Source organism: Oncorhynchus kisutch, linkage group LG19 (assembly GCF_002021735.2).
Source record: "Oncorhynchus kisutch isolate 150728-3 linkage group LG19, Okis_V2, whole genome shotgun sequence".
NCBI classification, from domain to species: Eukaryota; Metazoa; Chordata; class Actinopteri; order Salmoniformes; family Salmonidae; genus Oncorhynchus; species Oncorhynchus kisutch.
The window spans coordinates 5,087,346-5,099,402 of NC_034192.2; the positions used below are offsets into that span (position 1 = coordinate 5,087,346).

Consider the following 12,057-nt stretch of genomic DNA (forward strand, 5'->3'; position numbering starts at 1 on the left):
CCCCCCCCCCCCCCCCCCCACACAATTTTTCCCCCACATGATCACACATCAAATCACTTGACGAACCTCTCAGCAAGCTGTGCTCTAGCAGAACAGCCATGGCACTCTTCTGGCACTGTTATTGATCTCTTCGTTTTCCTGTGTGACTTTAGTGTGTTTTCTCCTGCATGTTTCAGAGCATGCTGAAGGAAGATGAGTTCTTCAGCGAGGTCTCCTCTCGCTCCCCCGAGGCCAGTGTCACCGATGACGACTCCAACGTGAGGGAGAGTCCCCGCCAATTATATGTATTAACTTTAGATGACTGACGGGGTGCTGTTTTGCAGCCACCACACAGCCATTTTGTTACTCCTCCATTGTAAAAAAGATGTTGGAAGTTATAGAAATGCAATGTCTACATTTGTTTTTGACAAATATATTCTATTAGACACCTAATAGAATAAATACCTAAATACATTTAATTTTGTCCTTTAACATTTTTGTGAAATGCTGTAGAATTCAATTCATTCCTATGGAGGTGCTCCTTCTGAGGAGTACCAATATGGCAATTTACATAGCATCAGCAATCCAGGTTTTATACACATTGGCCCCTGCTGGCGTCGCCATGCCAACCTAATGAAGAGCTGTGACTGGCTCGCTTCTACAACCTGTGAGACCACTTATGCCCTTAGACTTAAGTTGTTGTCATTTCAGCAATTTACGATCTCTCTCTGCATTCCCAAGTGAAGTTATACATGTGTATTTATTTAAGTTGTCGAAATGTAGTGCATGAATTGAGATTTCAACATAGGAGCATTTATTTTATACTTCATACTTTTATTGTATTGCAGAACAGTTTTTTATACATTTTTTTGAATATCCACAAATGAGTCCCTTACATGGTATGCCCTTGTCCCGACTTATTTTTGGAAGTAATTATTAGCCATTATATAACCTGAAAGATTGGTCAAGTTGCAGTGGGACACTTAGATCTGTCGTCAGACCACAGTTGGCTGTGCTCAACTGAAGTCAAAACATTGCAGGCTGGCTTAATCCAGAATTATAATTTCCTCTCCATGTTGTCCTCTCATTTGATGCTCCTATCTGCATGTTTTGTTTGTGTCCCAAATTATTTCACTATTATCACTTTGGTTTGTCCTCCCATGTTGTTGAATTTGTCATAATATCCATGAATTTTAGGAACATTACATGGAAGCCCAACCTTCTAGAATGTAAACATCACCACAAAGCAATGATATCGTTCTGCAAGCCATAACCATACCAGTGAACACTGTAATGGACTGTGTACTGTTTCTATGCATCTTTTTTTGTAAAGAATTGTCAATAAAAACTAATATGGTAAAAAATGATGGGCTACATATAACTGTATATACTAGCCCAGGCATTCCCAAGCTGGGGTAGCACAATGCCGTAGGGGGTACGCCAAATATAAATGTGATTCACTTCTTAAATAATTTCTAAACATTTTCAAATGGTACATTTTCCAACGGGCTATAAATGTGGGTGTTTTTTTGTTTATTTCTTGCCTGAGTAGGCTCGTTTCACTGCCAAAAATACAATGAAACCATCTAGTGTTCAGTGAAATAACACAATGTCAAATACTGGTGGCAGAATAATTAATATCCAATCACATTAACCGTTACTTTCTCACAGGAAACCTTCACTCTTGCGCAAACATTTAGAAACAAAACATGCCAATTTGAAAAATAAGCCGAATTAGTTTATGGAGCGAGAATAAAGACGACTTTCGAGTAGTAAGACATGTGTAAAAGCAACAGATACTAAGGGGCTAGAAGCGGCTTATATGGTGAGCTACCGAGTGACTAGGACAGGCAAACCCCATACTATTGTGGACTTTATTCTTCCTGTTGCTGCGGATATGGCTGGGACAATGCCTTCATCAAACAACAGTTTCCCGACGCATCAGTGACACGGCAGGAGATGTTTTGAAACAATTACTGCTTTGCATACAAGCCAGCAATTAAATGCGTTACAGCTGGATGAGTCGACAGACGTGACGGGCCTGGCACAGCTGGTATATGACCGTTACGTTTATGGGGGGTCAATTAAGGGACTCTCCGCAACTATATTTAATGCGCAGGACAAAATTGAGGCTATGATTAAGAAGCTCTTTTCTGTCTGCATTAACAAGGACAACACACAGGTCTTTCCACCATTGTATGATTTTTTTTGTGTGCAAATGAACTCAAGCTTATGGACAATGTCAAATGTGATATGGCAAAGCACCTGAGTGAGCTGGGTGCGCAATTACGCAGGTACTTTCCCGAAACGGACGACACAAACAACTTGATTCGTTATCACTCACATGCCCTGCCTCCAGTCCACTTACCAATATCTGAAAAAGAGAGCCTCATTGAAATTTCAACAAGTGGTTCTATGAAAATGTAATTTAATCAGAAGCCACTGCCAGATTTCTGGATAGGGCAGTGCTCAGAGTTTGCTTTGGCAAATCACGCTGTTAAGACTTTGCAACCACATACCTATGTGAGAGTGGATTCTCGGCCCCCACTAGCATAAACTAAATACAGGCACAGACTGTTTGGACAAGTATTTAAGACTGAGACTCCACTACAACCCAACATTGCAGAGTTATGTACATCCTTTCAAGCACACCATTCTCATTAAACTGTGGTGAGTTATTCACAATGAACAAATAACGTTTTATATGGAAGAGTAAAGTGATTGATTATATTGTCACTTCCCAACCTGGCAACTAGAGAACTGCCAGATTCAAGGCTGTGCTTAGATCTTCACATCCTGATGTGATTGGTCAAAAGACCAATTTGTAAAAAATATTTAAAAAATCCCAGAATTGAGCTGTCTGTAAGCGCAGCCTAAGGTGCCGATCCTAACTTGGTGATTTAAGTGGTGGGAGGAGTCATTGCTTGGTGGTAACCACAGCCATTTCTTACAGACTAAACCAACTGATTGCATTTGTATTTTATTGATCTCACAAACATCAAGTGATGTAAGGACAAGCAAATTACATTTAAGCACATGGAAATACTTCCGTAACAGCTTCAAGAGATCCTATCTTTTAGTAGTCACACAATGAGTCTTTCTGCAACAATATGGAATAGGTACAGCAATGTGCAAAGTTATACATAACGTGGGAATAATTTGCAGTGGAAGCAAAGTAAGCAGTATTATGGTCATATCTTCAGCTGTGCATACAACATCAAGAATTACTTTACCAAAGGATGGCAATTGCGAAGGCACGCGAGTCAAGTTACAACTATACTGAACAAAAAAAATATAAACAATGTGTTGGTTTCATGAGCTGAATTGAAAGATCCCAGAAATGTTCCAGTCGCACAAAAAGCTGATTTTCATTTTCTGTACAAATTTGTTTACCGGTACATCCCTGTTAGTGAGCATTTCTCCTTTCCAAGATAATCCAGACACCTAACAGGTGTGGCATATCAAGAAGCTGATTAAAGAGAATGATCATTACATCGGTGCACCTTGTGCTGGGGACAATAAAAGGCCATGAGTAGGTCTTTAGCAAAGCCCTTTCGTGGGGGAAAAACTCATTCTGATTGACTCCCAGGCCCACCTGTGCCCAGTCATGTGAAATCCATAGATTAGGGCCTAATTTAAATTAACTGATTACCTCCTATGAACTGTAACTCAGTAAAATGTTTGAAGTCGTTGCATTTATATTTGTTCAGTACACAAGTATCTGGTTGTCACAATTAGTTTGACAGGAGGAACTTCTACTCCCCCAACTACCAGTGATTCAATTCAGAATGATAAACCTGTTGAGCAACAGAAAATGCTTTGGACACCACTCATTTCAGTATTCTGTTTTAGAAATTGAGGCACAACAAATTACAGAAAATGGTCCACACTAATTCTGCTGTAGGATGAACAAAATGATTTCAATAGATGATCAAGCAGGTTTTTATAAATGTTGGGTGTGGCTGATCATTGAGCCCTGGGGAACCCCTCCCCCGGGGTGGCTTCTAAAAGGTGAACCTCCGGCTGCTGGCATGGCCCACTTTGTCCAGGTTGGGGTTACAGGCAAACTGGATCATGGGAGGCGGTCCGCACAGGAGGATGAGAGTGTCGTCTCCAGGGGGTGGAAGGTGGTCCCTCACCATGTCTTCACTGATGAAGCCTTGGCTGTACTCCCACTCTGATGAGTAAAAAGACATTAAAGTTTAAGTCACTCCGGACCAGACAAGATTCTTACTTCTTAGCGTTCTCAATCTTTGAACCGTCTGTTCGGCCTTTAAAATGGTTTTTATTGACACTTCAACAGGGCAAACAAACATTACATTTGCCTATATTAGATCATGTTCATTGAAACATAATAGAAGTTATGGGCATCTCTTACCCTCAGGAGCCCTGTCCAGGGTGAACCATAACTTGAATCGGGTTGGGTGATTAGCTGCGATCTCCTCCAACTCCGGTCGAAGCAAGATGTCTTTCTCAGTCTGAGGGAGAATAGGATAGAGAAGGTATTAGAACTACTAGCCCATGTTAGAACATTAGATTCAATCCGGATGAAGAAAGTGGCATAAACTCACCTGGTTGGCGAAGAGCAGGTGACACACAGTCTGGTCCTGGGGATCCTTCATTATAGCTGTGATGATCTGCAGCATGGGAGTGATTCCTGAGGGAACAGGAGCCAATAGAACACATGTCAACCCATCACAGGTGGCCATTCTGCCATGTACAGATTAAGCATGGCTTTTGTTTTACCAGTCCCTCCTGCGATCATGCCCACTTGCTTGGAGGTTTTGATCACAGGCTCCGCCTTTTTTTCTGCCTTGATGGCAAAAGCCCCTGTTGAAACACCCAGTAAACAAATCAACTTAGTAAAGGAGTGGTTTGCATGCACTTCTCCACCATTGACCTAGCTCAGAGCAGTGACAACTAAACACTTTAGAAACAGATTGTCAGCCAAGGACTAAATATACATAACAGGATATTACGTGATAGTTGTCCCTGTATCTACCACACAGTGGCAATGTTGGGCAAACGTGATGACTCACCGTTTCCTTGGTAGACCAGCAGGCCGCTGGGCCCTCTGAAATCAATGGTGTCGCCAATCCGGAGGCTCTCCAAGTACTGACTCATCTTCCCACCTTCAGGAAATTTTGGATTAACGTTCTTGTAGTAAATCTGGGAAGCAGGAAGAACATTTGTTGGGAAAACTGGTTGAGGTTGAATTATAGTACTGAGAAAGCGTCTTCGATGATTTGTGTACCTTGACTACCAGGTCTACAAAGCCTACGTCGTCGTCACTAGACACAGGTGTGTACGGTCTGACCACCAGGACTCCATCTGGCTTGGCAGACAGGTATATGTGTTGCCCTGGGAACAAAAACAGTCAAAGTATGGTGGCCACTTAAAATGAAGAGTAGTCGTGATAGTGCGAAGACAACACTACGAACAGAAACATTTTTATACACGGCTAAAAACAATTTAACACTTAAACACAATGTAACTCCAAGTCAATCACACTTCTGTGAAATCAAACTGTCCACTTAGTAAGCAACACTGATTGACAATACATTTCACATGCTTTTGTGCAAATAGAATAGACAACAGGTGGAAATTATAGGCAATTAGCAAGACACCCCCAATAAAGGAGTGGTTCTGCAGGTGATAACCACAGACCACTTCAGTTCCTATGCTTCCTGGCTGATGTTTTGGTCACTTTTGAATGCTGGAGGTGCTTTCACTCTAGTGGTAGCATGAGACGGAGTCTACAACCCACACAAGTGGCTCAGGTAGTGCAGCTCATCCAGGAAGGCACATCAATGCAAGCTGTGGCAAGAAGGTTTGCCAGGTCTGTCAGCGTAGTGTCCAGAGCATGGAGGCGCTACCAGGAGACAGGCCAGTACATCAGGAGACGTGGAGGAGGCCGTAGGAGGGCAACAACCCAGCAGCAGGACCGCTACCTCCGCCTTTGTGCAAGGAGGAGTAGGAGGAGCACTGCCAGAACCCTGCAAAATGACCTCTAGCCTGCAACATCCTCCAGCATGACCGGTTTGGCGGTGGGTCAGTCATGGTGTGGGGTGTCATTTCTTTGGGGGGCCGCACAGCCCTCCATGTGCTCGCCAGAGGTAGCCTGACTGCCGTTAGGTACCGAGATGAGATCCTCAGACCCCTTGTGAGACCATATGCAGGTGCGGTTGGCCCTGGGTTCCTCCTAATGCAAGACAATGCTAGACCTCATGTGGCTGGAGTGTGTCAGCAGTTCCTGCAAGAGGAAGGCATTGATGCTATGGACTGGCCTGCCCGTTCCCCAGACCTGAATCCAATTGAGCACATCTGGGACATCATGTCTCGCTCCATCCACCAACGCTACGCTGCACCACAGACTGTCCAGGAGTTGGCGGATGCTTTAGTCCAGGTCTGGGAGGAGATCCCTCAGGAGACCATCCGCCACCTCATCAAGAGCATGCCCAGGTGTTGTAGGGAGGTCATACAGGCACGTGGAGGCCACACACACTACTGAGCCTCATTTTGACTTGTTTTAAGGACATTACATCAAAGTTGGGTCAGCCTGCAGTGCGGTTTTCCACTTTAATTTTGAGTGTGACTCCAAATCCAGACCTCCATGGGTTGATAAATTTGATTTCCATTGATCATTTGTGAGATTTTGTTGTCAGCACATTCAACTATGTAAAGAAAAAATTATTTAATATGAATATTTCATTCAGATCTAGGATGTGTTATTTTAGTGTTCCCTTTATTTTTTTGAGCAGTGTATGATTTCAGATTCAGACCAGGATTACATTCAATGTTATACTATAGTCTAATAGTGTTTTTATACAAATGCTGAAATCATCAATTGAATGTACTCACCAATGGGTAGCCCAAGGACATGATCATTCTCCCGCAGGGCAAAACGGAATTTCCTTGTGTCATGACTGATGATCTGTGAGAACACAGAATTTCACAGCTCCAGAAACACTGACATGACATAGATCCCTCAAACGCAACTCTGGACCTCAGTTATACGTTTTTTCATTGTTTCCCTCTAAATCAGGGCTATATTTAGACCTGGGACACCAGGTGTATGCAATTAATTATCAATTAGAACAGAAAACAAGCAGGCTCCAGACCTCATAGGGTAAGAGTGATGGTCGCCTCGCTTCGCGTTAAGAAACTAGCAGTATTTTTATTTTGTCTTATTACATACAGCCGGGAGAAACTATTGGATATAAGAGCAACGTCAACTCACCAACAATACGACCATGAATAAGACTTTCCCGAAACGGATTCTCTGTTTGGATCACCACCCAGGACAATGGATCGGATCCCAGTAGGCGACCCAAAACAACAGCGCCGCAGAAGGGGCAGACGGAGCAGTCTAGTGGTCAGGCTCCGTAGATGGGCACATCGCTCCCTAGTATACTACTCGCCAATGTCCAGTCTCTTGACAACAAGGTAGACGAAATCCGAGCAAGGGTTGCCTTCCAGAGAGACAGAGAATGTGACATTCTCTGTTTCACGGAAACATGGCTCACTCGGGATACGTTAGAGTCGGTACAGCCACCCGGTTTCTTCACGCATCGCGCCAACCGAAACAAGCATCTCTCTGGGCGGGGGTGTATGCCTTACGATTAACGAGTTGTGGTGTGATCATAACCTACAGGAACTCAAGTCCTTTTGTTCACCGGACCTAGAATTCCTTATAATCAAATGCCGGCCGCATTGTCTACCAAGAGAATTCTCTTTGATTATAATCACGGCTGTGATTATAATCAAGGACAACAACCACGACCAAGCCACTGCCTGTTCACCCCACTATCATCCAGACGGCGAGGTCAGTACAGATGCATCAAAGCAGGGACCGAGAGACTGAAAAACAGCTTCTAACTCAAGGCCATCAGACTATTAAACAGCCATCACTAACATCGTGTGGCTGCTGCCAACATACTGACGCAACTCTAGCCACTTTAATAATGGAAAAATGTATGTAATAAATGTATCACTTGCCACTTTATACAATGTTTACATACCCACTCATCTCATATGTATATACTGTACTCTATACCATCTACTGCATCTTGCCAATGCAGTTGTCAATGCCGTTCGGCCATCATTCCTTTACACTTGTGTGTATAAGGTAGTTGTGAAATTGTTAGATATTACTGCACAGTCGGAACTAGAAGCACAAGCATTTCACTACACTTGCATTAACATCTGCTAACCATGTATGTGACCAATAACATTTGATTACCCCTGATATAGATAAACCACACACACTTGACTGACTGTTAGCCTTGATCCACAGTAGCCGTCTGTACAAGAACAATGACTTCAAACTATAATCCAGACTGTTTGCATATTGACCTCTGGTTTCTCCATTTAGTGCAGTCTGTAGCAATGCAGCAGCTGCCCAGTCCAAGTCCTAAAGGGCTTGTGACAGACTAGCCTAACTTGTGTTTGGTCTTTGTGCAGTTCCAGTAATGGTAAGGAGCATTTCCACAGTAACAGAGTGATGCTGAGACTCAAACAAAACAACGATTACAAAGTTAAACAAAGCATAGAACTCAGTGCAGATTCAACGCTTGGTAACAGAATGACAGTTAGTGCGATCAATATGTTACCAAACACTGCATCTGCACTGATCAAGTAATTTGTTTCTTGGGTGTGGAACTTGTTAAAAGTAGTCACTGTACATAGTTGTATGGTTTGATTGACTTTGCAATCATTGGTAATTAATTTGACATAAATGTTAATGAAAGATCCGAGTCTGAGCATCACTCTGTTTCATGGAATTGCCCTAAGTCTTCCTTCTGGGCATCCCAGATCAAACAAGTCTTCTGTAGTCACAATTGTTACTCATTATTTCTTAGTCCAACTTGTTTCATTCCCTCTATTATATTAATAATGTGAACATGGTTTCACCACAGCACAGTAATAATAAGCTGATCACAACACTGAATTCTTACCTCTTTATCTATCAGCTTTAATGCATATTTGATGTTGGGGTCCTCTAGAGTGATGGCAGGTTTCTTCTTTGAGAGGAAGAGGCTCAGGATGAGGTTGATGATGTTGTCGATACTGCTCCGAATGAGCTGAGGAGATGGGAAAGGAAGGTTTGCCTTTTCAGTCAAAGTTATTGTGGAAATAAGGATGTTGATCTTTACGATATTGAACATTGCAAAGACTGCTGCCATGATTGGGAAGGGGACATTACAGACCTACCAACATGTCATCAAAAAAAAACAGGTGTTTAACAGTCACTAGGATATACCCTATTTTTGTACTGATATGCAATGCATCAGTCAGTGTGCAATTACAACTAACTTTACATAAATAGTTTAGTCATTATGGATAGGCGCAATGCTTCCCTAAAATTAGGATGGTGGTCATGTCAGAGGAACTTTCCCCAAGCAACATAAGGCACTGCATCTCAGTGCAAGAAGCGTTACTACAATCCTTTGTTCGATTCCAGGCTGTATCACATCTGACCGTGATTGGGAGTCCCATAGGCCTGCGCACAATTGGCCCAGCGTCGTCCGAGTTTGTCCTTCATTGTAAATAATAATTTGTTCTTCACCGACTTGCCTAATTTAAAAAAGGTTAAATATTTATTTTTTTACCAAACTGCTGCGCTCACCGCTGTTCGATAGCTAGTAGCTAGCTAACTTAACGACAGGGTAACTTAGAGCCACAGTGGCGTGCGCTCCTTTGACACATGTGCAGATATCTCCATGCTTGCTATTTTGATCAGAAATTAACCCGAGTGTTATGTCTCCATAACAAATAAACCACTGCGAATAGAGAGGGTTAGTTGGCAAGTTGCATGACAAGCTAGCTTCTAGCTAAACGCCCAAACATCTCAATAACCAAAGCGTTTTCTTTGCCTCTTATCAAGTTAGCTAGTTACAATGACAGTTTACTATATACACACCATATGACTTACTACAATTACGATGGATTGCAAACATGATGGTTCACGACGAAGATCTGTTACTAGCTACACTGTAGTCTACAGTACTAGTTAGCCAACCATAACTACTAGCTAACTTGCAACTGTTCGCTATAGATTCCACCTTGTGCACTGTCAAATCGCAAAACTGTAGCTGAGCCTAAAGCAATGTAAAAAAAATATAATATTTAGCTAGCTGGCAACTAATACTTACCCCAATGATGTAAGAGAGCATCTTGTTTTTGGCACCGAACAAGGCAACAGCGAAACGTATGTTCTCGGAGGACAAACCGTTGCACTGTCAAAGTACTGACTCAGAGGCTTTCAAGGCAGCTGGGAACTCGAAAAAAGGTCAAATCATGACGTAGGGTGATTTTCAGGTCGGAAGGGCGGAGTTCAAGAAAGAGGCCCGAATTCCGAGTTGGATGACCGTTCAAAACTATTTTTTCCCACTCTGTTTTTTTTTACGCAATTTCCCAGTTGTCTTGAACCCACTGAAGTCGTAAGACGGAGACTTTTGAGTTCCCATTTGTTTTGAACGCGGCACAAGTTCACAGTCGTTTTGAACGCGTCAAAGTAATTAGCGCTCAACTTCTGCAGTTCGAAACACGCTTTTCAAAATAAGAGTCCATGCACGCCCCATGACTTTGCATGAAAACTGCTTTGATCATGCGGTGATGTCACTGAGAAGCATTTCTTATGACCTTGGTTCTCATCTTTTTAACATGACAGATCATATTCACATATGTAGGTCTAGTTTGGTGCTGAAGATAAGGAATACAAAGTTGAAAAGTGGCCACTTTGTATTCGTTATCTTCAGAACCAAACTATACCTACATATGTGAATATGATCTGTCATGTTAAAAAGATGAGAACCAAGGTCGTAAGAAATGCTTCTCAGTGACATCACCGCGTAGGATTAAAAGTAAAAAGAAACGGCGATATTTCAAGACCTGCAACGAGTTTCTAGCCAGAGGGTATGTTCTTTCTCCCCAAGTCACCACGAATCTCATAGTGTTTGAAATCAGTGTTTTAAAAATGTTTTCACTTTTGTTGATGTCATCTGGTAGAACTTTTAACTATTTGTTTTCTACAGAACATAGGAATATACCGTTTTCACATATTTAGACACTGGTATTGTGCTGGAGATAATGAAAAGGAGGTTGAAAAGTGGTGGAATTGCCATTTAAGCTATGTTGATTAATTTGATGGAAATTTCTAATGATTCTATCCTGCAGATATGTATGGAGCCAATTGATATATTAGTCCAGTCCAGTACATGGCAGCAAAGACTCGTGTATATCAGGGCCTTTAAAAGTCAATGGATGGGCTGGGCTGATATAGAGGGCACTGCATGCATTTAGAAAAACTATGTAAGCAAATGATGATAAATAGTACACTTATAAAGGTTTTAATCGAATTGTTTGAATGAAATAGTACGTGCTACCTGATACTTTGATGGACAAGCCACCATTCTAACAGAGGGACAGCAGTAACAACATGCATGCTTCACTCCAAATGCCAAAGTCTTCGTAGTGAAGAATATCATGCAGAAATCATTGTATAAAAACGGTCTTGTGTCTCCATCTTGTGGAGAGAGCTGTGATATGCAAGGTCTTCGTAGGGTTGGGTAGGTTACTTTCTAAATGTAAGCCATTACAGTTACTAGTTACCTGTCCAAAATTGTAATTAGTAACATAACTTTTGGATTACTCAAACACAGTGACGTTATCTGATTACTTTCAATAACTTCTGGATTATTTTACCCTTAAGAGGCATTAGAAGAAAACAATTATCCATCAAACGCATTTGGAGTGTCATCATAGTGGTCGCTCAGGTGGAACAAAGTTAAACTTGTGCCTTTTTTCAATGTTGAATTGAATGTCATTGAGAAAACAGAAAGGTGTAATAGTGTTTTTTTCTCCTTATTAATATCCTTTCTGAATTTAAAAGTGATCCAAGAAGTCATCTCTAATCTGATTACAATATTTTAGTTGGTAACCTAACTGATTAAAGTTTTTTTTATGTAATCAGATTACATAAAAAACTCTGACGGCAGGAGCCAAGAATATACTCTGTGATTTTGCCAACTACAGAGGAGTAGACTAGAGTGGCTCAGAGGTTAAGGCTGGTGTCCC

At 41.9% G+C, this 12,057-nt stretch overlaps 2 protein-coding genes across 3 annotated transcripts in view; one reads left to right on the top strand and one right to left on the bottom strand.

The window, feature by feature from the left end:
- The window catches only part of LOC109910293 (liprin-beta-1-like), a 31,069-nt gene extending 29,723 nt beyond the window's left edge, over positions 1 to 1,346 (top strand). For both annotated transcript variants that reach the window (XM_020509439.2, XM_020509438.2), the window contains one exon: positions 177 to 1,346. In XM_020509439.2, coding sequence (XP_020365028.1) covers positions 177 to 305 — 129 coding nt within the window. In that variant the 3' untranslated portion in view covers positions 306 to 1,346. The remainder of the gene's footprint in view (positions 1 to 176) is intronic.
- A 1,597-nt stretch (positions 1,347 to 2,943) lies between these two features.
- Positions 2,944 to 10,552, bottom strand: LOC109910294 (NADH-cytochrome b5 reductase 3-like). Its single transcript, XM_020509440.2, has 9 exons — positions 10,134 to 10,552; positions 8,937 to 9,062; positions 6,841 to 6,913; positions 5,234 to 5,340; positions 5,019 to 5,148; positions 4,726 to 4,809; positions 4,551 to 4,636; positions 4,358 to 4,457; positions 2,944 to 4,156 (listed from the first exon to the last, which is right to left on the bottom strand). The coding sequence occupies exons 1-9, from the start codon at positions 10,152 to 10,154 to the stop codon at positions 3,984 to 3,986; spliced, it is 900 nt and encodes a 299-aa protein (XP_020365029.1). The 5' UTR covers positions 10,155 to 10,552; the 3' UTR covers positions 2,944 to 3,983.
- Positions 10,553 to 12,057: the final 1,505 nt, after the last annotated feature.